The sequence below is a fragment of the Rhizophagus irregularis genome, chromosome 4 (genome assembly GCF_026210795.1).
Source record: "Rhizophagus irregularis chromosome 4, complete sequence".
Classification (NCBI taxonomy): Eukaryota; Fungi; Glomeromycota; class Glomeromycetes; order Glomerales; family Glomeraceae; genus Rhizophagus; species Rhizophagus irregularis.
In genome coordinates this window covers 2205357-2231603 of record NC_089432.1, presented here as the reverse complement: position 1 = coordinate 2231603, position 26247 = coordinate 2205357, and the positions used below count along the sequence as shown (strand labels likewise).

At 27.5% G+C, this 26247-nt stretch overlaps 7 protein-coding genes across 7 annotated transcripts; 5 read left to right on the top strand and 2 right to left on the bottom strand.

The window, feature by feature from the left end:
- Positions 1–1826: 1826 nt before the first annotated feature.
- Positions 1827–4008, top strand: OCT59_023841 (uncharacterized protein; the record flags this gene model as incomplete). The annotated part of the gene is made up of 5 exons (XM_025330433.2): positions 1827–2054; positions 2137–2209; positions 2302–2474; positions 2550–2907; positions 2969–4008. The coding sequence occupies 5 exons, from the start codon at positions 1827–1829 to the stop codon at positions 4006–4008; spliced, it is 1872 nt and encodes a 623-aa protein (XP_025176681.2).
- A 1398-nt stretch (positions 4009–5406) lies between these two features.
- OCT59_023840 (uncharacterized protein) lies at positions 5407–7694 on the bottom strand (the record flags this gene model as incomplete). Its single annotated transcript, XM_066134999.1, has 5 exons — positions 5407–6552; positions 6624–6948; positions 7034–7218; positions 7297–7360; positions 7443–7694. The coding sequence occupies 5 exons, from the start codon at positions 7692–7694 to the stop codon at positions 5645–5647; spliced, it is 1734 nt and encodes a 577-aa protein (XP_065991071.1). The 3' UTR covers positions 5407–5644.
- A 5506-nt stretch (positions 7695–13200) lies between these two features.
- OCT59_023839 (uncharacterized protein) lies at positions 13201–16175 on the top strand (the record flags this gene model as incomplete). The annotated part of the gene is made up of 5 exons (XM_066134998.1): positions 13201–13440; positions 13523–13595; positions 13683–13858; positions 13951–14287; positions 14368–16175. The coding sequence occupies 5 exons, from the start codon at positions 13201–13203 to the stop codon at positions 16173–16175; spliced, it is 2634 nt and encodes an 877-aa protein (XP_065991070.1).
- Positions 16176–17178: 1003 nt separating this feature from the next.
- Positions 17179–18220, bottom strand: OCT59_023838 (uncharacterized protein). Its single transcript, XM_066134997.1, has 5 exons — positions 18053–18220; positions 17843–17879; positions 17611–17735; positions 17379–17486; positions 17179–17288 (listed from the first exon to the last, which is right to left on the bottom strand). The coding sequence occupies exons 1-4, from the start codon at positions 18129–18131 to the stop codon at positions 17410–17412; spliced, it is 318 nt and encodes a 105-aa protein (XP_065991069.1). The 5' UTR covers positions 18132–18220; the 3' UTR covers positions 17179–17288; positions 17379–17409.
- Positions 18221–19546: 1326 nt separating this feature from the next.
- OCT59_023837 (uncharacterized protein) lies at positions 19547–22684 on the top strand (the record flags this gene model as incomplete). The annotated part of the gene is made up of 8 exons (XM_066134996.1): positions 19547–19613; positions 19693–19902; positions 20050–20531; positions 20667–21079; positions 21170–21369; positions 21450–21785; positions 21896–22270; positions 22362–22684. 8 exons carry the CDS (start codon positions 19547–19549, stop codon positions 22682–22684), a joined length of 2406 nt encoding a protein of 801 aa, XP_065991068.1.
- A 55-nt stretch (positions 22685–22739) lies between these two features.
- On the top strand, positions 22740–23186 carry OCT59_023836 (uncharacterized protein; the record flags this gene model as incomplete). The annotated part of the gene is made up of 1 exon (XM_066134995.1): positions 22740–23186. One exon carries the CDS (start codon positions 22740–22742, stop codon positions 23184–23186), a length of 447 nt encoding a protein of 148 aa, XP_065991067.1.
- Positions 23187–25002: 1816 nt separating this feature from the next.
- On the top strand, positions 25003–25491 carry OCT59_023835 (uncharacterized protein; the record flags this gene model as incomplete). The annotated part of the gene is made up of 1 exon (XM_025310940.1): positions 25003–25491. One exon carries the CDS (start codon positions 25003–25005, stop codon positions 25489–25491), a length of 489 nt encoding a protein of 162 aa, XP_025176690.1.
- Positions 25492–26247: the final 756 nt, after the last annotated feature.

The window sequence follows — 26247 nt, the reverse complement described above, 5'->3', positions numbered from 1 at the left end:
TGACTCGTTCTTCACTACTATCAATAAAGCGCGTTGAACAAATTAAAAAAATTCTTAAAAGATCATACCGGCCAAATGATTTAACGATAATTATTCAATAAGAACTAGTAATACAAGTGTACAGATAAGACAAATAAAAAAAAATCCGTTCTGATCATTGTATTCATTATGTTATATGTATAATAAATGTATTTATTAATTTTGATCATGATCATGCTTTTCTAGGGTATTTTAGAAAATTCAACTAAAGAAATTAAAATTAAACAAATTTTATGCACAAGAATTTTTATAATATTGCGTCTTATTGAGCCCAGAATTCTAACGGTATATATTTATAGAAACAATGACAAAATAATATAAAAGTAACAGTAATTTCGTTTCACCACTTTCTCAAGATGATTAATTGTCTTGATAAAAAATTTGATTATTTAGTGAGAACAATATTAGTGACAGTTGTTTGGAAGAAAACTTTAACTAGAGATCGTACAGTACATTAATTCATTTGATCAAACAATATATTCGCAATATCTAAGAGAAGTGACCTTATAAAAAATTTTTCAGAAAAATGATCAAGTGTCTGAGTTTCTTCGGAATAAAAACTATCATTTGTCAGTGCTTTTTCCCGAATTTTTTTATAGGATTCCAAAAGAAGCTTGGAGGAAAATAGTTGATGGCAATGAAAGCTCTTTGTTCTGATTTGTCAACCATGTATGATGCATAGATTTTACAGCCAACTTTTCTTATACCGAATTTTGATATAACGAATCTTATAATATAACAGATCTTCGGTATCAGGACATTTTGCCGAAAGCCATTTCGCCGAAGCCATTTCGCCGAAGGGATGTTTCACTGAAGGTTTCGCCAAAGGGCCATTCCACCGAAGGGACATTTCGCCGAAACCAATTTCGCCGAAGACATTTTGCCGAATGTCTATTTCGCCGAAACCTGTTTCACCGAAATTAAAAAAGAAGAGATTTCAGGTGACGGAAAAGTCAGACAAAAGCAAAGTAGCAAAGAGGAGTAGTAATGAGAGTGATAGTGAATGTAACAAATGAAGGGGCTAATGGGGTAGGAAAGGGAAAGAAAACGTTAAGTCGAAGAAAAAGAAGAATAAAAGGAAGTGGTAAGGTGGTCAATAAAGTATCTTTTGTGTAGGGACGTAAATAGTAGGACCTAGAAATATATATATAGGGGTCAGGTGACGAAAAAATTTTTTTACTATGAGCTGTAAGCATTTTTTCAGGGCCGGAATTATGATAATGTTAGCCAGTTACTATAATAAGAAATAAAATTCTGACCGGCATTATCAAAAATTATCTAATAAAGGAAAGATTTTCATGATTTTTTTAGTACAAAATATGCAAACTCAAACCTGACCCTTTTATATATATTTCTGGGTCCTTAAATAGTTAGTATAGATTTTAATTAAAAAGTTAAATTAAGAATCATAAATAATTAGGATATGATTGGGTAACCCTTTATTGACGTACTGCTTTTGTGGTAAAATTACGATTGATTATTTGTTAATTTTTTGTAATACTAATAAAGGAAAAATATATATAGCTACAATTTATAGTAATTTTTTTTTAAAAAAAAATTCTTGATAACGTCATTATATAAGTGAAAATTTCTGCGTAGGTGAGATCTACTGGTTTTTTTGTTTGGTAGCAGGTAATACTAAATCACGCCGTACGCTTGTACGACTATCATCGGAGAAAAAAAACATAAAATAGGCATACAATAAAATTTTTACTTTTTATTTTTTTCTAACTTCACTGTTAACTTATAATTATTCAATACGTTCAATAACATTTGATAATATCAAAATGCAAGATACCGAGTATACAAATGAATGGGTCAATTGGATTGAGGAAGCTGTTGATAAAGAATATTTTAAATTTTATGAATACCAGCAATTTAATAATATTCAACATATTGGTACCGGAGGTTTCGGAAAAGTATATCGTGCAAATTGGAAAAAATCAGAAAAACAATTTGCGTTAAAATCTTTTTTTAGTCTTGATAACGTCACCGTGAAAGAAATTGTTTGTGAGGTAATTCGATATAATACATTTTTTTTTATTTATGATTATATTTATTTATTATACTTATTTAAATATTTGAATTTTATTTTAGTTAAAAATTCAACGAGAAGTTGATTTTCATGATAACATTATTCGTTGCTATGGGATAACAAAACTCGAGACAGGTATTATTGGCCGAAGTTATCTTTAATAAATATGATATTCTTGTTAATCGCAAAATTCAAAGAAATGCATTTTAATGATTTTTTTTCATTAGATAATCATAATAATTATTGGTTAGTAATGGAGTACGCCGACGGTGGTAGTCTTCGATGTTATTTGAAGGAAAACTTTACCAAACTTTCTTGGGACGACAAATATAAAATGGCATACCAGTTATCTTGCGCTGTATCATGCTTACATAACGAAGGAATAGTGCATCATGATTTGGTAATTTATTTTACATTATTCGATTATTAATGATACTATACTGTATTACTTATCTGAATATACGTTTATTAATAGCACTCCTGTAATATACTTGTACGTAATAACACAATTAAATTAGCGGATTTTGGATTATCCAAAAGAATTGGAGCATCATCAAATTTTCAATCTAAATTATTTGGGATAGTTCCTTACGTCGACCCAAAAAGTTTTAATAGACGAAGAAATAATAACCAATCAACACAAATGTATTCATTGAATGAAAAAAGCGATATTTATAGTTTAGGCGTATTACTATGGGAGATATCCAGCGGTCAACCTCCTTTTTATGTTGAAGGTGAACAATATGACATTGGTTTAGCTTTGGATATTTCACAAGGCCATAGAGAAACTGTTGTTCCTGATACACCTGATGAATATGTTAAAATTTATACCAGTAAGTAATAATTTTATGTTTTGAATTTTTATAATTTGAATATTATTAATTTTTTTTTTAGAATGTTGGGATGGGGAACCAGATAATCGTCCAACTATATATCAAGTAGTTGATTGGCTAAATGCAATAATTACAAAAAAAGATGTAATAGTAGAAATAGTAGAAGATCATCAAATAACAAATGAACTAGAACTTAATGAGACTTCTTTAAGCAGTAATAATTCAGAATTGCAAGGAGATTTATCTCAACTTATTCAAAATTTTAATAAAATGAATACAAAAGAAATTGATTCTATGGCAATATCAAGTAAACAAGAAAATCATTCAACTGAAAAAGATTTTAGCATGATAGCTGATGAAATAAATGACTTTATTACTGAATTAAATATTAAAGGATTTGGACGGGAATCACAAAAACGAGTTATTGAATATTTTTATAATCATAATATAAATTCACAAGAATTTTATAGTTGGTTATTAAATAATCAAAATAGTTCTAATTCTATTTTTATTCTTGGATATTTTAATTATTATGGAATCATAACAAATGAAAATAATGAAAATATTGAGAAAGCATTTAATTTGTTTATTGATGTATCAGAAAAAGATCATATTTTAGCACAATATTTTATTGGTCATTGTTATGAATTTGGATATGGAACTATGAAAAACGATAAATTAGCTTTTGAATATTATGAAAAAGTGGCTAATAAAAATTTATCATATGGCCAATTAAATCTTGGTTATTGCTATGAAAATGGAATAGTTGTTAAAAGAGATTTTGAAAAGGCTTTTTATTGGTATGAAAAAGCTGCAAATAATGGAAACTTATTGGCAATATGTAATCTTGGTTATTATTATAAAAATGGACATGGTGTTGAAATAGATTATAATAAAGCTTTTGAATTATATCAAAATGCTGCAAATTTAGGACATGATATAGCACAAAATAATCTTGCTTTAATGTATGAAGCAGGAGATGGAATTTCAAAAGATATAGATAAAGCGATATATTGGTATGAAAAATCTGCCAAACAAGGAAATTTGTTAGCAAGGAATAATTTAAATAAGCTTCAGGGAAAAATCAATAATTTATTGTAATTTTTCTTTAATTATTAAATTGTAAAACATTTAAATCATTCAAAATTTTATCTATTTTATATAATTATTTTTCTTTTAAACTTAAATGACATTCAATTTAAAATAAAGAATATTACAAAATTACTGTAGGTAAAAGCGTTATAATCACATGATTATCAGTAATGTTACATGCTGTAAAACAAAGAGAAAAAAATATAGGTATACTATTAAACACGCAGTCTGTATATCTCATAGTGAACAGCCAAATAAAAACTTATCCATGAATAGCTACTAGTTAAATCTTCAAAATCGACAAATCCCGACGTCGGTAATTGAAAATAACAAAGTTACACAGTTACTTTGGATATTTAAACGGTTTAAACTTATAAGTTAATTTATATATATTTTTATTTACCCATTTTATTATATAACTTCCATATCCTTTTCCGAAGTATGAACACATAAACATCATTTTTTTATAAAAAAAAAAAAATTTGTTCTAACCATTTGGATTCATTATATTATATATAGATCATGCTTTTCTAGCATTTTAGAAAATCAACAAAAGAAATGAAAATTAGTTAAACAAGTTTTATTGCACCGGAATTTTTAAAATACTTGAGTTCTAATGGTATTTATTTAGTGAATTGCTAAAGCTCAGATGGTCACCGTACCAGCATTATGATGTATTTTCAACCAGATTTAAAATACTGGCCGGCATTACACCATAATTTCACCATCACCACCGGTTATGTTTAGCAATACCATTATTTATTATGCGATAAATAAGTTTAATTACGTATAATAATATACATTTAATAATATACGTATAATATATCAAATATGAAAATCTAAAATAACCAAAAACCAACTACCAAGCAAATAAAATAAACGTTCAAATTACAATTAAACGTTCAAATCATAAAAATAAATGTTTAAGGATGTGACTTATGCGTCTAAGCAACCATTTATCGCCATTTTCAAAATGGTGTACGCAGCTATATTTGAATGAAAAAAAAAGAACAAGAAAACTGGACGAATATTGATATTTGAATATACAACCATACCATGGCGATAAATTAACGCTGTTCCAGAAATCAGAACGCCAACATTCTGATTCAAGTTTAAATGTTTAATTAAACCATAATTCAAAAATATTTAAACCACCTTAATAAATTCTGCTCCCCCACTCCAAACAATATTATCCCAAGTTTATTTCCAGAGTTAATGTTATTATGATAAATTTTGAGAAAGTGGAGAAACGAAAATGCTTTTACTTTTATATAAAAGCTAATGATAAATTAAAAATGGATTCTACTTATTTTATTCTATTATAAATTATAATGGGTAAAATAATCCTTTATCATGACCAGCAGTTAATGAACGTGACCATATGCATATTATTTCCTTTTTCTTTTTAAACTTTTTTTCAATTTATTATGATGAGTATTTGGATCTCCTTGTTCAGCAGATCTTTCATACCAATAAATCGCTTGATCTATATTCCTAGAAACTCTTCCCCCATATTCATACATTAGAGCAAGGTTATATTGTGCTATACTATCTCCTAAATTAGATGCCTTTTGGCATAATTCAAGTGCCCCTTTCTTATCCCTTCTGATTCCAATTCCATTTTCATAGCAATATCCTAAATTATCTATTCCAGCTGAAGTTCTAATTTTGCTGCCTTTTGATATAATTCAAATGCCTTTTTCTTATCGATATTGGTTCCAATTCCACTTTCATAACAATATCCTAGATTGTTTATTCCAGTTGCATTTCCTAAATCTGCCGCCTTTTGATATAATTCAAATGCCTTTTTCTTATTAATATTGGTTCCAATTCCATTTTCATAACAATATCCTATTTCGTTTATTCCAGTTGCATTTCCTAAATCTGCCGCCTTTTGATATAATTCAAATGCTTTTCTCTTATCAATATCGGTTCCAATTCCACTTTCATAACAATATCCTAACTTATTTATTCCAGATGTCTTTCCTAAATATGAAGCCTGTTGATAAAGTTCAAATGCTTTTCTTTTATCAATATCAGTTCCAATTCCATACTGATAACAACGTCCTAAATTAGTTATTCCAGTTGCATTTCCTAAATCTGCTGCCTTTTGATATAATTCAAATGCTTTTCTCTTATCAATATCGGTTCCAATTCCATCTTCATAACAAAATGCCAAACTATTTATTCCATCTGTATTCCCTAAATTTGCAGCCTTTTGATATAATTCAAATGCCTCTTTTTTATCAACATTAATTTCAATTATTTCAATTCCAAAAAGATTAAAATCTCCAAGTAGAACAATAGAATTCGTATTATTTTGATCATTTAATAACCAATTATAAATTTCTTTTAAAGTCACATTATGATTTTTGAGATAATTAAGAATTTCTTGTTTTTCTACTTCATCTCCTGTCTTATTAGGAAGATTAATTATCTCATCAACAATTTTACCAAAATTATTATTAATTTGACTACTACTATTTAATACTTTTAACTTAGCAACTACTTGGCTGATAGTAGGACGATTATCCGGTTCTCCATCCCAACATTCTAAAAAAAAAAATGATTTTTATCTGATCAAAATAATGATAATTTTAGTAGCATTCGATAATAACACATACCAGTATAAAGATTAACATAAGCAGTAGGCGTGTCGGGAACAGGTGTTTCTCTAAGACCTTGTGGAATTCGTACAATTAAACCATAAGACGATATTTCATCAAAAGGTGGCTGACCACTTGATATCTCCCACATAAGTACACCAATACTATAAATATCACTTTTTTTATCTAAAGAATATGGTTGTATATTAAATTTTTTTGGATCAATATATGGAACTACACCAAGTAAATCTGATCGCGTCCTATATGATTCATCAATCCTTTTTGACAGTCCAAAATCTGCCAACTTGATGGTATTTTGATGGACTAATATGTTTTTAGAGTGCTATTTAATATTTAAATATGTCAAATAAATGAATTAATATATAAATTTGACACAATAAATTAGTAAATATAAATAAATGAATTACCAGATCACGATGAACGATTCCTTCATCATGGAGGCATAATACAGCATGAGCTAACTGAAGTGCTATGTTGAATTTATCATTCCAGGTAATAGTATCAAAATGTTTCTTCAAATATTCATGAAGAGTACCATTATTAGCATACTCCATCACTAACCAATATTTTTTAAAATTATCATTTTGATTTTCTATTAAAAAAAATAATCATTTAACTTTAGTTCAAATTTTATAAAATTGATATTACCATAATATAATATTTATCATACGTGTTGTAACTCCAAAAAAACGAATAATATTCTCATGGAAATCCACTTCACGCTGAAGTTTAAGCTAAACCATGAAAATAATTTTAAATTAGAATTATTAGAATTACAATAAATGAAAATAACATATTATATTACGTTATTATTACCTCATTAACAATTTCTTTAATTGTAACGTTATTTAAATTAAAAAAAGATTTTAACGCCATATAACTGCGAGAATTTTTCCATTTCGCACGGTAGACAGTTCCAAAGCTTCCGGAACCAATTTCTTTAATATTGTTAAAGTGGTTGTATTCATAATATTTAATATATTTTTTACCAATAGCTTCTTCAAGCCAATTAATACACTCATTATATGAATCTCCGGTAACTGTTATTGGTAGAGTAAATCCGGACATATTTAAATTACAGAAGTTTGACACTTAAGATTTAGTGAAAATATATTCGTGAAAAAAAAAATTATATTTATAGTATTGAAGGTTTATGTCGCTTGTCGATCATTCATTTACATTTATAAATTATCGGAATAATTCACGAGAATTGTTGTTACACAGAAATAAACAAAGGCGTAATTGTGAAATATAAACTTAAGGAGGCATAAAAAAGATTAGCGGTAAACCTTCTAAGAATCGAAAAAATCTAAAAAATCGCATGAATAATTTACCGAAATTATTCTGGTTAGCAAAAGGAAGATATGCACAGTAAAAGAATCAGATTTTATTAATTTTGGTACAGTAAGAGAATCACGTGATTTATTATTTTGGCACAAGTTGACAAGTTGTAGTCACTTAAGTTTAAAAGCGTTAGGATATTTAAAAGTCTAAAGATTAAAAATCTTATAAATTTCAAACCGTCCCTATAAAAAAATCGGGATACGTTTTTTATAAAGTTTTTATACGATTTTTTTTCCTTAGAAATAACGTATCATAATAGGATACGGAAAAATGCACAATTCCGTATCACTAAAATATGCGGAATTTGCACGGAATTCATATGGAATTTACATGATTTGATCACTGATTTTATCACGAAATTTATACGATTTGGTCACTGAATTTACTATTTGTATTACAGTTTACTATAATATATTTACATAAATCTAATTTTACTTTATTAAATTAAATAAAAAATAAAAAATAAACAAAATACAAATACATTATGAAAATTCCCTCCTTATTAAAACCACCTATTGCAACCAAAATTATCTATGAGTTCAGGTTCATTTGGAGTCAAACAACCTAAAAAAAAAACAAAAAAAAGAAACATAAGAACGTCTAACTTAATTGGAAACAAAACCCCCCCTTCATATAGTATCTGCAATCGTCCAAGTCACCAAAGGTCAGCATTCCTACAAAAAAAGAAAGAGAACTCCAGAATGTCTGACCTACATAAATGAAAAGAATTATGAAGCATCTGATGAAAAAGAAGCCAAAACAACAAAATAAATCCAAAACTGACCTACAAAAAAAGAAGACTCTGAAGCAACAAAACTGAAACAACCTACAAAAAGAAAAGAATCTGAACCCAACTTACAAAAAAAAAAAAGAAAATTTGAACTGACCTAAAAAAAGAAAAAAATCCTAAACAATCCTACAAAAAGGAAAGGACTCCCAAACTGATCTACAAAAAAGAAAAAAGAAACTGAATCTTCTCACAAAAAAAAATCTGCTGGCCTATGAAATAAAAAAAGGGATATACAGTATATAAATAAAAAAGAAAGGGGAATAAAGAATAAATCAAAAAAAAATATTTTTTTAAAAAGAGGGTAACGAAGTTAGGAAAGTTAAAAAAAAAATTTTTTTTTTAAAGGGAGGACGTCAAAGTTAGAAAAATAAAAAATTTTTATAAAGAGGAAATAGAAATAGAAAGAAGAAAATTTTTTTTAAAAAAAAAGAAGTGTGGGAATAGTGGGAATAAAAGAATAAAATCAAAAAAAAATTTTTTTTTTAAGGGAGTGACGAAAAAAAAATTTTTTTTTAAAGGAGAGTGATGAAAAAAAAAAATTTTAAAGTGAGGTACGAAAAAAAAATTTTTTTTTAAAAGGGGGGTGACGAAAAAAGAAGAAAAATTTAGAAAAATAACAAAAATAAGACAAGAGAAAAGAGAAGGAAGGGAAAGACAGAAGATCAAACTCATTAAAGTAAGGGTTTATATAAAAAACAAAAAACGTATCATAACAAAACAATAAACAATCACGTGATCTCGTGTTATGATACGAAATTATTTTCTAAAAATATTAAATTCCGTATACATTCCGTATGATTGATTTTTTCCGTATACATTAGTTTTTTTAAAAAATGTTCAAAAATGAATTGCTTATTAAATATACGGAATTTGTATATGGAAACTATAGAAACGTACATAAAATGTATACAAAACGTATCCTTACCATATACATATTTCTTATAGGGCGTTAAAGCTGAAATGAAATCATTGAAGGATTATAACAATGATTTCGCAGTCAAAGAAATGTCGTTCGTCGGATTGAATATAAACGGGATCCAGCATAAATACTTCGCTCAAGGACATAAAAGAAGCATATAAGTGACAAGAATATAAATTTTTTGAAAAAGAAGAAGAGAATAAAACAGGAGCTTGAGATTATTGAGGTTATGGAAATATTTTGAAACAAGACTATAAAGGGTAAAAAAATAAGATTTAATGGAAAGTGGTACTCTTGGCGACTTTTACAAATCAAGAAAGAATAGAAGAAGAGATAACGAACTCCATAAAACAAGGAGGACTTGGAAAAGTTTGGACAGTTCATACTTATCCAAATATTAAGAGATTTGAATTAAATACTAACCGAGCTTCGTCCATAAACGTTTTGGATCAGCAATTACAAGATTGATATATCAAGGAAAGAATGAGAAGAAGCGGTTAAACGAGACGTTCTAATATAAAAAGTTCAAGAATATGAATGTTTAAACGTGTCTTTCGAAGTAGATTATAATACGAGGATGAAATAACAAACTATTCGAAGAAGCGCGTTAACGAAGAGGATTATAGAGAACTAGAGAAGATCGTGAAAAATTCCAATGTATAATAAATGAAAATAAAAATAATTAATATTAGTAGTTAGGTATATAGTTTTGTTAGTTTTATAGTAGTATAGGGCATTATTATATATTTATTTTAACGACAAGTTATAACAAATAAAAATATACTGTATACTGTATATAACTAACTGATAAGTAAAGGGTATTTAAAATCGGCTGGATTTTCATATTACATAATTTTATTAATTTAGTTTATAGTATAACATTTTTATTATCGTTATTGCCCAATTAAATTATTATAATACTAGTGATTGTAATGGTCACGGTCATTAATCGGTCTTCTTTATTAAAATAAATAAATTTTTTCTAAATTTATTTATTTATAATTAAACCATTTCAAACTAAAGATTTAAACTAACTGATTTACTACTGATTTACTAACTTAGAATATCGGTTAATAGTAGTATATATGGAATGATATACGTTTATTTAAACATGTTTAGACGTATAAGTCACAGCTTTAAACGTATTTATAAGTTTATTCTGGCAACCCAGGAAAGATAAAATTACGTTTATTATTAAGTTTATTAAATACTTGTTTAGCGCTTAAAGTATGGTTTTAAACGTTTATTTTCATATTTAATTATTTTTAAGTATTAATTATTTAGATTCCACATTTAAATTTTGTGTTATGAAAAAGAATTTTTATAGAAATAATAAATTTATGAAAAAAAATTTATAAGCGTTTAATTGAAATCCCATATTTGTAAAAAAAATTATAAACGTTTAAATGTAAAAATAAACGCTTAGTAAAAATATGCGTAAAATAAACGCAATTTTGTCTGTCCTGGCTTGCCATAAGTTTAATGCATTTTTAAATTTTATGTTACATCCATCAGAAAATTTATTTTAAAAGAAAGAAAGAGTAAATTTATATTTTTTATTATTTTTCGATTTGTAAATTTTTGTAGAAGATTTAAATAAGTTTTTCTTTTTTAATATAAAAAAAAATGAAAATTACTAAAATTACTAAGGGTTAAAGATACTGTATATAGAGTTTGATAATTAACAAAAAAATAAATATTAATGACCTTATCAAAAAAAATTATCGATCAAGAAAAGTTTTTGCACGTCGGCAATTCCTTAGAAAGAAACAAATGAAACTTGTTCACTTCATGAATTATTCAACTACTGAATCACGAAATATAAGCGCTATCAAAAAAAATATAATTTTTATCATTTTTATCCGATAAAATTTAAAATTTAAAAACTTTATTTCTGAAACCAGAAATACGATACGCAGTTAAGTATGCAAAAGGGTTTTACGTCATTTAATTTGAGCACTAGACTTTTCTAGCTAGTTATAATTATCGAATTATGATAGTATACTTTTCTTTACTTTCCAGTTTCTTTCCTTTTAGAACTATAATATTCTACATTACACAGACTTAAATTTTTATTTTCGATAAGCGTGTTTATTTATTAGGTATAATTATAAATATAAATACATTTATAAAACTATTATAGAAACACTTAGACCGAATATATAATTGGACAAACTTGTATAAACAGCTATTTGTGTTTAGCTAAAAAAAATTTTTGTGTTGGACTATATAAGAGAATTTATTAATTCTTTTGAAATTTGTGTCTGATACCTAAATCTACTCTTTTCCTTTAAACGTTTATTATTATCATTTATGACTTCTTCGTTTTTGAATTCTATATATGAACTTAATTTATTAAATTCTTCTATTAAATTTTTCTTCCCACTTCTATATACATTTTTTTCCCTTTTTTCTCCTTGCGTTGTTCCAACTTCCAACCATTAACGTCTTTACAAATCTTTATTTTCTTCAGCTCATTTTTCTCGTTTGTATTTGATTTCATTTTTTGAAAATCTTTACTTCTCTGACATTGTAGAGCCTAGTAGTGGATGATGTTTGCCACCTCTAGCTACAAAATATATCTTTATTAAATTTGATAAAAATTATAACAATTTCCGAGTTTCATAAATTTCAAGAAAGAAAATAAAAATGATAAAATTAATTCCAAAAAAATTCTAAGCATCTAATTTAAAAGTGAAATTACCAATTAAAATAACAATTCCCTAAAATGAATAACTTCAAATAAAAACCAACCAAAATAATAATTTCTAAAATAAAATATCGAACCAATCCTTCTATGAAATAAATGATCAACTACTACCCATTGTCACAATATTATCATTAATGATCCTTGTATAACCCTATTAAAGTAAAATACTGATTACTAATAGAATTCGGCCATAGTTTAACGTCATCGCGGACTACAATTCCCTAATTACTACCACTTTTAACCATTTAAGGTCATTCCCGTCCGCAGTAAATAAAAATACAGTGAAAATTTTACACACTTAATTAAATATAATACTGCGCCCAAAATTAATTATTTCGCTAGATAAGTTCTTAAAAAAACGCAAGATAAAGACAACGCATCTGACGCTCGTACAATGTAAAATTTAACGAGTTAATCTTAGACGGATCAGTGATTTTCTTGACATTTTCTTTAGCAGAAATTAATGACGAGTGATCGATAGAAGGAGTCTCCTATCGTATATATTGAAAGCTATCTGATAGTTTATCAAAATCTAACTTATAGTATTCAAAATTTATAATTATAAAATATCATTAACATGTCATTTATTTCAAAAAAAAAGATAATATAGATGATCAACTTTGTTTCGTAATTGATGATCACCTGATGGTGTTTGAAGCGGAATGATCGACAGTTACCTTTGGCGTTTTGCGTGCGTTTGGTGTATTGGTGATACTAAACAAAATTTATTGATAAATACAAAATATTCATTGTTTTTTTTTCCCAATACTTGAAAAAATTAAATTCCGCAGTAATTTTTTTGTACTTAACAATGTCTAATAACGCTGAACTTATTAATGATTTAAATGATTGGAATAAATGGATTGAGGAGGCTATTTCTAAAAAACTTATTAAATATTATGAATTTGACCAATTTTATAATTTTCAAAACATTGGTTCCGGAGGTTTCGGTAGAGTTTATCGTGCAAACTGGAAGAATTCTCATAAAAGTTATGCAATAAAGTCTTTTTTTAATATCAATGATGCTTCAGCTAAAGCAATTGTTCGTGAGGTAATTATAACATCACACATATATCATTAATTATTAATTATACATATGTAAGTTTATAATGTAATATTTATTTACTACCTAGATTCAACTTCAACGCGAAGTTGATTTTCATGATAACGTTATCAGCTTTTATGGTGTTACAACTTCCGTTAAGGGTATATAAGTTCTAATATTATTTATTTAATAATAATTTAAAATTAACTAATTAACTAATTTATAAAATTTTTCTTTTATTTATAAAGAAAATCAAAGAAAAGAATATTCATTGGTACTAGAATATGCTGAAAATGGTACTCTCCGAAAATATCTGAAAGAAAATTTTAAAAATCTCACTTGGAATGACAAATTTAATTTTGCATTTCAGCTGGTTTATGCAGTATCATGCTTACATGGAGAAGGGATAATGCATCGTGATTTGGTAAATATTTTAAAATTTAAAATTTATGGTGTATTTAAATTTAATGATTATTTTTATCTTAATTGTTTTATTTTTTATGTAATTATTAATAGCACTCTAATAACGTGTTAGTTCATCAAAATACCGTTAAGCTAGCAGATTTTGGCTTATCAAAAAGAATTGAGGAAACATCTGGCTCTCAATCAAAAACATTTGGATTAATTCCTTATACTGATCCAAAAAGTTTTAATAGAAATACAACGACATTATATTTATTAAATAGAAAAAGCGATGTTTATAGTATTGGTGTATTACTATGGGAGATATCTAGCGGTAAGCCACCTTTTCATGGTATACCATATGACGTTGGTTTGGCTATTAGTATTTTACAGGGTTTTAGAGAAAAACCTATTCCTGATACATCTGAAGATTATATAAAAATTTACACTGGTGAGTATAAAATTACATTTATTATGATCATTTATAAACCATATGATTTTAATTAATTAAAGATATTTTTTTTTTCGTAGATTGTTGGAATCTTGAACCTGATAATCGTCCTACTATCAATCAAGTGGTTGATAAACTAAGAACGATTATAACAAAAGAAAACATAATTATAAAAGATTTTCACCTATATGATGATAAAAAGGATATTCAATTATCAAATAATCAGCAGCCAATTTTAGATGAAGTTTCTTCTGAAGATTTTAATTCCTTACATGGAGAATTATCTCAAGTTATTCAAAATTTTAATATGATGAACACAAAAGAAATGGAATGTTCAATGTCATCAAGTAACCAATTTGAGAATAAATTTAATACAATAGTTAATGATATAATTGATATTTTTAATAATGATTATTTTGAAATGGATATACAGAAGATTATAAATTATCTTGACAATCATAATATAACTTTACAAGAGTTTAATAATTTATTATTAAGCAATCAGAATGACTCAAATTTTATTGCTTTACTTGGAAGATTTAACTATTTAGGAATTGGAATCAGTGTTGATAAACAAAAAGCATTTGAGTTATATCAAAAAGCAGCAGATTTAGAAAATTCATTTGGGATAAATTTTTTAGCATATCATTATGAAAAGGGAATTGAGACAAATATTAATAGTCAAAAGGCATTTGAACTATATCAAAAGGCAGCAGATTTAGGATATCTACCTGGAATTAATAATTTAGGACGTTGCTATGAAAATGGAATTGGAACCAATATTAATCAGCAAAAGGCATTTGAATTATATCAAAAAGCAGCAGATTTAGGAAGTGTATTTGGAATAATTGGTTTAGGACATTGCTATGAAAATGGAATTGGAACTGATATTAATCAGCAAAAGATATTTGAATTATATCAAAAAGCAGCAGATTTAGGAAATGCATTTGGAATAAATAATTTAGGATATTGTTATGAATATGGAATTGGAACCAATATTAATCAGCAAAAGGCATTTGAATTATATCAAAAAGCAGCAGATTTAGGAAGTGTATTTGGAATAATTGGTTTAGGACATTGCTATGAAAATGGAATTGGAACTGATATTAATCAGCAAAAGACATTTGAATTATATCAAAAAGCAGCAGATTTAGGAAATGCATTTGGAATAAATAATTTAGGATATTGTTATGAAAATGGAATTGGAACCAATATTAATCAGCAAAAGGCATTTGAATTATATCAAAAAGCAGCAGATTTAGGAAATGTAGCTGGTATTAATCAATTAGGATGTTGCTATCAAAATGGAATTGGAACCAATATTAATCAGCAAAAGGCATTTGAATTATTTCAAAAAGCAGCAGATTTAGGAAATGTACCTGGAATAATGATTAATTTAGGACATTGCTATAAAAATGGAATTGGAACCAATATTAATCAGCAAAAGGCATTTGAATTATATCAAAAAGCAGCAGATTTAGGAAATGTAACTGGTATTAATCAATTAGGATGTTGCTATCAAAATGGAATTGGAACCAATATTAATCAGCAAAAGGCATTTGAATTATTTCAAAAAGCAGCAGATTTAGGAAATGTACCTGGAATAATTAATTTAGGACGTTGCTATGAAAATGGAATTGGAACCAATATTAATCAGCAAAAGGCATTTGAATTATATCAAAAAGCAGCAGATTTAGGAAATGTAACTGGAATTAATCAATTAGGCCGTTGCTATCAAAATGGAATTGGAACTAAAATTGATCAGCAAAAGGCATCAGAATTGTATCAAAAAGCAGCAAATTTGGGATATAGTATAGCTCGATACAATCCTAATTTAAAAAAGAAGCCAAATTTCAAAAAATGGGAGTGGATAAAAAATATTTTTTAGAAATAAAATGTAAAAAGTCTACTTTATAGTATTATTACAGTCTACCACAAAGCAGTAATATTTAAATAGAATAATATTAGACTACTATACTCCTAAAGTTCAATCATATCCGCCAAAATTATTAATTAGATCAAAACATAAATTCATAAATTCCACATTCCAAATTTGTTTAGTTGATTATATTGTTAGTTTTATTCCGAAAATTGTTAAAATTTTATGATTAAAATCAGTTTTATCACTGTTAATCACATTAAATAATTTTTTGAATGTTCCAGATGTTAATTCTTCTGTTATTGCATTATGAATATGATGTCGAAAGTGTGCGTTAGTAAGATATGAATTATCCACAATTAAAAATTTGATCGTTGTATAGGTTTTATAAGGAATAGGCTTATAAATAAGGCCATTTCAAATTAATGTTTAGTTTATCGTCCTCCCCCCTCCCCTCTATTTATGAAAATTTTAAAACAATTTAAACACATATGTTCACATATGTTTAAAGCACCCCTCTCTTTTCTGAAATTGGGTGTACCGAATATTTCCAATTTTACCGAAAACTTCCAAAAATTTTAATATGTATAAATATCATGTTTGTTTAAATTATTCCCCCCCCCCCCCCCCCCTCCCCTCAAAGGACGTTAAACTAATTATTAGTTTGGAATGGCTAATTAGACAAAATTTACAAAATTTAGAAAATGCTTATATGTATAACATAAATAATAAAATATTTTATATAAACTAGGGTTGTGCTTTGATTTATAATAACATGGTTTTTATTAATAAACACAAAATGATTTCTTACAAATTTACTGATTAATAAACCTAAAATAAAATATAGATAAAAATGAAAAAGAAAAAGGAAAACCAATTTACTAAATTACTTTTATAAATGAAAAGAAAATTTTTATCATCTGCAACTCCAAAGCGTTGCCGTGCGAGAAAAGCTGCCACCTTTTCCACAACAAGTGACATTGGGTTAAGTTGAATAAAATTAAGAATTAAAGTAAAATACGTTGCTTGGTTTATTATTGCATGAAAATTATGAGACCCGAATTTTGAGTTATAAAATATAATATTTATTGGGTTAAATAATATTACATTGTGAAAATAATTCTAAAAGTAAAGATTATTAACATCTCAAACTCTTTTAAAACTCCTCCAAAAGTTACTCCTTATATAACTAATTTAAAATAATAAACGTACTTTTTCAGCTTTTGGCTTAACCTCCTTCTTTTCAGCTTTCCTTCTCAACTTCCTTCTTTTCTTTCTTGACTGCTTCCTTTTTCACGAGTTTAAGAGTACCACTGGGACCTGAAGTGTGTGACAAACAGTAAGTTAAAAAAATAGCACAAAAAATTTATTTTTCATGAACGGTTGCTTAAGATAATATATATTTTAGTGCTGTTTGATCTTTCACGATTTTAGGAGTATTTACCTTTAACGAAGGAAAAAGTTCCTTTATCGACGCCCTTAGCAATGGCCATCTTGAGACGGTTGGTTGTGACGGCATTGTCGCGAAGTTTATATGTATTTAAGATATATTTCTTAATAGCTGTACGACTAATAATCGATAAATACGACAATTTTGTTTGTAAAAGAAAAAAAGAAAGACACGTCACCAATAAGGACTCTTAAGCGAAACGGCAATTTTAGAACTATTTCTTTACCTGCTTCCTTGACTTTCTTTCAAAGCTACAATAGCATCTACAGATTTAACAATGTGGGAAATTAATAATTTGAAAGAATAGTATAACTAAAAATGTTAAGTAATGTAATAGATGCCTTTTATTTTTCTTTTGTTATTGTCAAGAGATAGCGTATTTTAAATTTTTTTTCAAATTTTCTTTAAATTTAATAAAAAGGTTCTGTAAACTCACCTCGAATCATATCCTCGTATTTTGGATGAAAAGGAGGGCTGGCTTGCTTCTTTGACTTAGCTGAACTGCCTCTCGCCATTGTTTTTTTTAAAGCTTTTCGTTTAAAGAGAGGTTGGGAAATATACAATATTTAATTAAAGAGAAAAGGTATTTTTTTTTATTTTTTTTAACTTGAGTACTAACTTGAGTGAGAGTGCTTTATAAGTGCGTGATTGTGGTAATACAATGCTTATATAGAAACAATTGTAGTACGATCAGGCCAAATTTGTCAAATTTGTCAGTTTGTTATGATAGTATGTCGAATGTTATTCGTAAACAAGTACCATTAAGATCACGAAGATCACGAGTTTTACTAATATAGTTTAACATTAATAGAAATTATTATTATATAATCCACGTGATGCTTTATTGTGATAATTCTTACATATATATAATATTACTCACTATATGTATTGTTCGATGTCACACAACTCAATCACTTTATTATAAATGACCAAAATTAGGTTTTTTTTGCTACTGATTAAAATTATTAAAATGCAAACCACCAACAATTCAAACGAATGAGTCCAAGAAGCTGTTTCTAAAAAACATATTAAATATTATGAATACAAAGATTTCGTAATATTAAAAAAATTGGCAACGGTAACTTTGGAAAAGTTTATTGTGCAAATTGAAAAAATTCGGAACAATATTTTGCATTAAAATCTTTATCTAACCTTGACAATAATACTATAAAAGATATCGTTAAGGAGGTGATTATAAAAATGTAATATCAATTATTTAATTTTTGAATTAATTTATGTATATCTATAATTTTAGCTTGAAATTCATCGTGAAGTTCAATTTGATAACAATATTATTAGCTTTTATGGAATTACATATTAAGGCAATAGAATATTAATATTTATTATATTGATTTTTGTAAAAACACATTTAAAACAAAAATCAATTATTTTTTATAATAGAAAATCCAAAAGGTCAATATAAAAAATATTTATTAGTAATGGAGTATGCCGATAGTGGTACCCTTCGAACATATTTGTAAAATAATAAGAATATTACTTGGGAAAATAAATACAAATTCGCATATCAGTTAGCGCCATATCATGCTTACATGATGAAGGAATAATACATCGTGATTTGGTAAGTTATTTGATGAGTTATTAAACTTTATTAATTTATTTTTAATAAATTTTAATTATCTAAACTTTCTTTATTTAATAATAGCATCTGGCAACATATTAATTCATAAAGATAATATTAAATTATCTGATTTTGGATTATCAAAGAAAATAGAAGTAATATCTAGAACATACTCAACACAACAAACTTTGTTTGGTATAACTTCTTATATTGATCCAAAAAATTGGGTGATCCGAAATATTCTTTAAATAAAAAGAGCGACGTTTACAGCGTCGGAGTGCTTTTGTGGGAGATATCAAGCGGTCATCCACCATTTGAAGGCGAATCCTATGATATTAGTTTGGTTTGCAAATGTTACAAGGATATAGGGAAAGTATTGTCCCAGATACTCCTCCTGATTATTCTAATATTTATACCAGTAAATATAATAATTTATTTGTAAATTATAATGTTATTACGATCTCAAGTCTCGTATTAATATAATTTTTTTTTTTTAGAATGTTGGGATGGTGAACCAGTTAATAGACCAGATATGATCCAAACTATTAACAAATTAAGAGCATTGAACACAAATACAAGTATAACAACAGAAAATCAAGTTAGTTGTATAATAGAATCTCAATCATCAAACGAACAACTTGATGGTGGTATATCAAACAAGCAACAACTTAATGGTGATATATCGAACGAGAAACAAATTGATGATGGTATATCGAACGAGCAACAACTCGATAGTGGTGTATCGAAAGCTAACAAATATTAAATGCACGGTAAATTATCCGATATCATTATTAATAATTTCGATTTCCCTTCGCAATCCAACCTCATTACAAATAAGAAAAATGTGGCTTCAGATGATTTAATATCAATTAATGATGATACGCTTAATGATAGGCACAATTTACTTGTTGAAAATTTAAGTGATTGGGCAAGAAAAATGCTAACTTTAACTGGAATTAATTCAGAATCTCAATTTAATAAATTCGCCATAAAAGACCTATTCATTGGGTTTAAATATGAAATCTTACAAAGCTTAATTATGGATATTATAAAGAATAATCCTGAAGCAGATAATAATAGAGTTTTAGAAACATGCAAGGAATGTTTAATTGCAACAGTATCATCTGATGGGATTGTGAGAGCTGAGCGATCAGCTTTAGAAAGAGATGAAGTTGATCGATGGAAGCATGTTTATTTTCATCAACAGCATCACGAGAGTCTTTATGATTATTTCGCTAATCAAGAAAATTTATTATCAGATCTAAATGGAAATTTAGTGATCATATATACATTTTCTAATATAGATACGGATGTTAGATCCTGTTTACAAGAACTTGTGAGTTGTCAGTAGATAATTTATCAAATTTCACGACCGAAACACAGGATTCAGTCAAAACAATGATAGTTATGATTTAATTGTTGAAATATATTTTTAGTTAACCTACTCGAAATACTACAACTCAACCTATAGATAAAGCATTTCTGGCTAGAATCAAATGATCGAATACTAATCCTCCAATGTGATGCAACTACTGCTAATACTGAAAATATTAAACTTGCTAAATGTGCTATCGAACAATTCCGAAATGAATCTATAACAAAGAAAGATCAAATGGAGCCTATGAAGCATGCGTGTATCATTTTTCATATTCATCGAGATCAGGAATCCACTTTCGAGTCTTTTAATTTCGTGTGCGACTGGAAGAAAATGACTATTGAAACGTTATCAGGAAATGACATTCCTATTTTTGATCTCTTAGAAGGATCGTTATCTTATATTATTGATTCTGCTTATCCATTCGAAGAAATATTTTTACAAGAACTGCCATGGTGTTTATCATGCATGAATTATCCATCGAATGGTAACTCAGCCAATCATATAAAGTAAGTATTTATTTTTTAATATCTTTAACAGTTCATTAAAAAATTTTTAGTCACAATATATTATAACTGTACGGTAAAATTTTTCTCTAGACTAATAAGCGAAAAAATACCAAATTTCATCAAATGCCTGAAAGATAAAACTCTTAAATGGATAGAAGAAAATTCCACAAGTGATTGGCAATATAAAATCGCGTCAAATAAGCGAGAATTATATTCGTATTCTTCATTTTCTGCAGCAATTCAAGCTCATATTAGAAAATTCGTCAGGAAAACAATAGCCAAAATTTTATGTGCTTTAGAAAGATTATCAGTAATAAAAACATTTTTCCATATTGATGAACAAAATATATTCAAATGGAAAGTATGAAAGATTACTCAAGTTTTGGGAACAAATTCATATGGATAAGAGAAATTATCAAAATTGAAGATATTCAAGATGATGGATATAATATGTCAGCAGGATGTTTACTCGATCTTGAATTTCCCTTTTCATTTTATTTTATTGACCAAATTGATAGCTTTAAAAGATATTATGAAGAAGAACTACCAAAGGATTATGATAGAATTGATAGCAAAGACCATTTGAAAGATTTCAAATATAACCTTCTTACGTCAATTCCGCAATTAAAAGATTCGCTTTTTGAATGGAAATGGACTTCTAAATTATATTTCAATGATTTTGTTACTGTTATTGCGTCAAGGCATGGTATAACGATGAATAAAAAAATTTTAGCATCAATCTTAAAGTTGCTTATTGGTGCAGATAAAGTGCATCAACATATTTTTCTTCACGCTTATTGGTGGAAAAATTCCAAGGTCAATTACAATTAGCTCGAATGTTTCCATTAATAATTAAAAATATCGAAATTCAAGGAAATACTATTGCTGGTGGAAATCTAGAAAAACATCTCGTTAGAGGAGTAATTAAACTGATGTTAATGCGAATTTGTGACAATTTTGAATTAATTGATAAATGGCAACGTGACATCACAGGAATAATATCTATAGTTAATAAGTTAATGCGAGCAGAAACTTTACCAGATTTTCAATTGTTACATTTTGTAAACGATTTAGTTTCGACAAAGTCTATTCCTTTTGATAATGTTAGAGAAATTGTTCGACTTGAATTAAGTTTGGACAAACAAGAAGTTTTTTCTGAGAAATTTATCAACACTATGCTTGATAAACTAGGTGAATTAGAACAAAATGAGAAAGTTTAATTCCAAAAAGGTCATTTTATCATGGTCGAATCAGGTAGAAAATAAAAATATATTCTTTACAGTAATTAAAAATTTCGAAGAATCTATAAGACTATCTGCTCGGTTAAATATTATTAATGAATGTTTAAGAGATTTAGATACAAACATGGCTACTTTATGTTGTGATACCATTGAACAAACCTTCTTTATGAATAAAGAATTGGAAAATTTAACACCTTATTTTGGACCGGTTCTTGAAGCTTTATATAAACAAGAAAGACCATCATTACAAAAAATAACTTCAATTGCTTTGCTTAAGGAATTCGTTCGTCGATTCTGGGATAACTTTATTCAAGAAGATAGGAATAGTTTTATTGCAGAGGAAAACAATTTTGATGATGATTAATTAATCAAATTAATTATTACATAAATTCACCCATCCTTCGACTCATTCTCTTAAGATGTATTTTTTAAGAGATTTACGTCAAAGAGATTTCTCAATTGATGATGTTAGACGATTTTGTGAAACTCAGAAAGCAATTTTACCATGGCTTGGAACTTTAAATTGGGAAGATATTGGTGAAAATCGGTTGCCTTTTAATCCATACTGTGATTTGCCTGAATATAATGAAGTAGAAGAGAGCTTTATGAGTTACCATGGTATAAACAATAAGGCATCATTCCAAGGACTTGTACAAAGGATGAATAAACCTACTATAACGATGAAAATATCTTTAATTGGACTTTTCTTTATACGTCTTCATGCTACAAGAGCTTCAAGGGAATGGAGACATCCAGATATACAATCAGCTAATTTCTTGGCAAGAGAACTTATGGGAATGGATCTTCCAGTATTATATAAAATAATTGCAACAAATATTTTGTCAAATGAGCAACCTTTACTTTAAATTGATAATCCTAAGATTAGCAATACCGATTTGTTCTTAAAATCTGCTATTGCACATATAATCGCATTCCACGCATCAGCTTGAACCAAATTCATCTCAATTAGCAATGTATTTACATAGACTACCGGACTGTCAAAACTTGTTTATCTTAACATGTATTTCAACTGCCGCAGAAGGAGTTACAAGATATGTTTGTAAATACGGTATGAAATATTTTATCGCAAATTGGTGTACAGCCGTTACAACTAGCAAATGTCCAAATTGTGGAAATACTATCGGTGGAATTGCAATTAACCAAGCAGGGTATATTGGGGAACCGCCGAACCGGTTAATCAAACTTTGAATCATTCTGTTAGATCTCTACCACCTGCATCATATTGTATTCTGCATTTAATTGTTCATGCTCTTATTGGAGCATCTGCATCTCAACCTGCCCTTGCTTTTCCTAGAAAAAATAATCAAACTGCTACCGATGCTGAAAGGTATTGTATGGATCATATTCGAAATGATTGAGAAATTCTAAAGAATATTCTTAATTGTTTGGACGAGGTACGCTAAAATTTATTAATTTTATTGGTTTTCTAATTAAAATATAATTTTTAATTAAATTCTGTAATTTTAATCAGAATCTGGCATTGATATTCCATTCTGTAATTTCTTCAATGATGGAAAATCCCCGTCAAATCAACAAATAAATTCATCCATTGATCGCAAAAATTGGGAAATAGAGTTTCATGAAAATTATATTGAACCAAAAATTAGAAATATAACTGAAACGTTAGCTAATTATCTCGTGAAATTAGACGAATCTTTAGCCAAAAATCAAAAAAATAGTTTTATTGAAAGTGAAATTTGTCAGACTTTATTTATGGGTAAACAATATAGAGAAGTGAATTTACCAACTTTATGGAGATCAATCGGAATTATTAATTTCAATAGCTTCCGTGCTTAGTATATGAGTAATATGGCAAACGAAGATAATTATCCATTCCTTTCGATACTTTTCAAATATTCTGGACAGTTAGAATTACTCAAACATCTTTTGCCTATTGTAAAATTTGTTCAAATTTTGAATTCTAAACTCGGCTATCATTTAACAAGACAAAATGCGAAAGAGATGGACTTCAAAACATTCTTAGAAAAAGAATCCGATGATGATGAAAATCATAATAGCTTGAAAACCGCATTCGAAAAGGTGGAATGCAGTTATACCTTTTGTAAACCGATATCAATGTCATGACCTTCCAAAAGAGAAACCAAAAATAAATTATAGACTTCCAGTAGTTTATGGTTTAATGGAATCAAAGGATACGGGAATTTTTTTATGTGCAATATTAGATTATTTAGTGCACATACCAAATAACTTCCTCGAGGAAGTTATGGTAATCCCACCTGGAACTTGTAAATCTCTCAAATTTTTAGATGAACCAACAGTTAATGTTGAAAAAACTGTTTCATCAACTTCAAAAATACAACCCCATACGTCCAGCGGATATTATCTTCAATCTATGTACAGTACCTTGATCATGTTCATTACGAAAATATCATAAATTTTGACTGGAATAACGGCATTCTTTCACATAGCCAAAGAAATTTAGCAGTTGCAAGAGGACAAGTTATCGTTTATGATTTGACAAAAATTGAAGAAGAATTGGCAAATATTTTAGCTTTTGAAAAAGTTTATATAGAAACACAACCAGATTTTCAATTATATTTAGAACCTTTTCCATATCACATGGAATTATTCCAAGGATATAACAGAAATTCTTAATGATGTTGATAATTTAATAACTCAAGAACCAATCCCGATTGAAAAATGAATTTGTTAAAGTTTTCTAAAAACCCAACGTCCGTGACAGAAGATAACATAAGTAAAATTTTGTCGTCATTGGAAGTTCTTCTGTGTTTTATCACACGTACGAAAGTTAGAGATGAGAATAAATCCATTAAAGATTATGTTTTACAGTGGAAGAAATTATCGTCATTATATAAACGTGAAGGATTTTCTAAAGTTTTAAATATTGATCTACGACTTAAACATATAGTGTCCTTATACGAACTTGTTGAAGAGCAAGTTGCTGATGCTAAAATTGAGTATATTCATAAAAAGTATAAGAAAACCCTTTCAACAGATATGAAGACTGAAATTCTTGAATCTATATATTTTGAACAACAAACTACAACGAAAAAAGTTATACCAGCAGAAGCGTTCGCTTTAGCTTTAAAAAGATTCATGTTACGATTTTTAACTTTAGAAAGTCAAGAAGAGAGAGATGGAATCGTTACATATTTATTTACAGGATAGTTCGTTAAATTTCTGGCCATCAACAATACCAGAGGAACTTGTTGATGAATTATTTCCGAAGAATTTACTGGTGGCTAATACGTATGATGCTTATAAATTTACAATGAGCAAGGTTGGGAATAAGAAAATATAATAAATAGTATAGTAATTAAATAAATTGATATTTATAACAATAGAAATTATATCCGTTCCCGACAACTTATTCCTTCACAATAAATGAACTATTTTCTTTATAAAAATTTTTATATGTTGCTCATGATCCTTTAGAAAACAGTTACAAATTAATTAAATTAACGTAGAAAAATCAATTTTCCGCCAAAATTGTAAAAAGCGTAATTCCATTTATTGCTTTAATTTTGTATATGAATGATTCTTTTTACAATTAAATTTTCTTAAAATACAGTATAACTGAAGTCAAATAAAATTTTCAGTGTAACTCTGTTTTAATAAAATAAAAAGAAACAAAATATAAGTCAAATTATTAAATTAAATAATTAAAAACTATTAGCGAAGCGAAGGACAATATATGTCTGAAAAATGATCGATCCCGTGAGTTTCTCTGTTCCTCACGTGACGCCATCTAATGAAATCGCAAATCTGAGTTTTATCGCTCGTAACACGTTGTAATTTCATTATATAACTACCGCTTGAGTTAGATACTTTAGATTTTGGGCCCAAAAACAATTATCGCGATAACCTACTTTATCGACTTATTCTATAGTTCTTTTTTAAATAAATATGAATTTCTGTTTATCA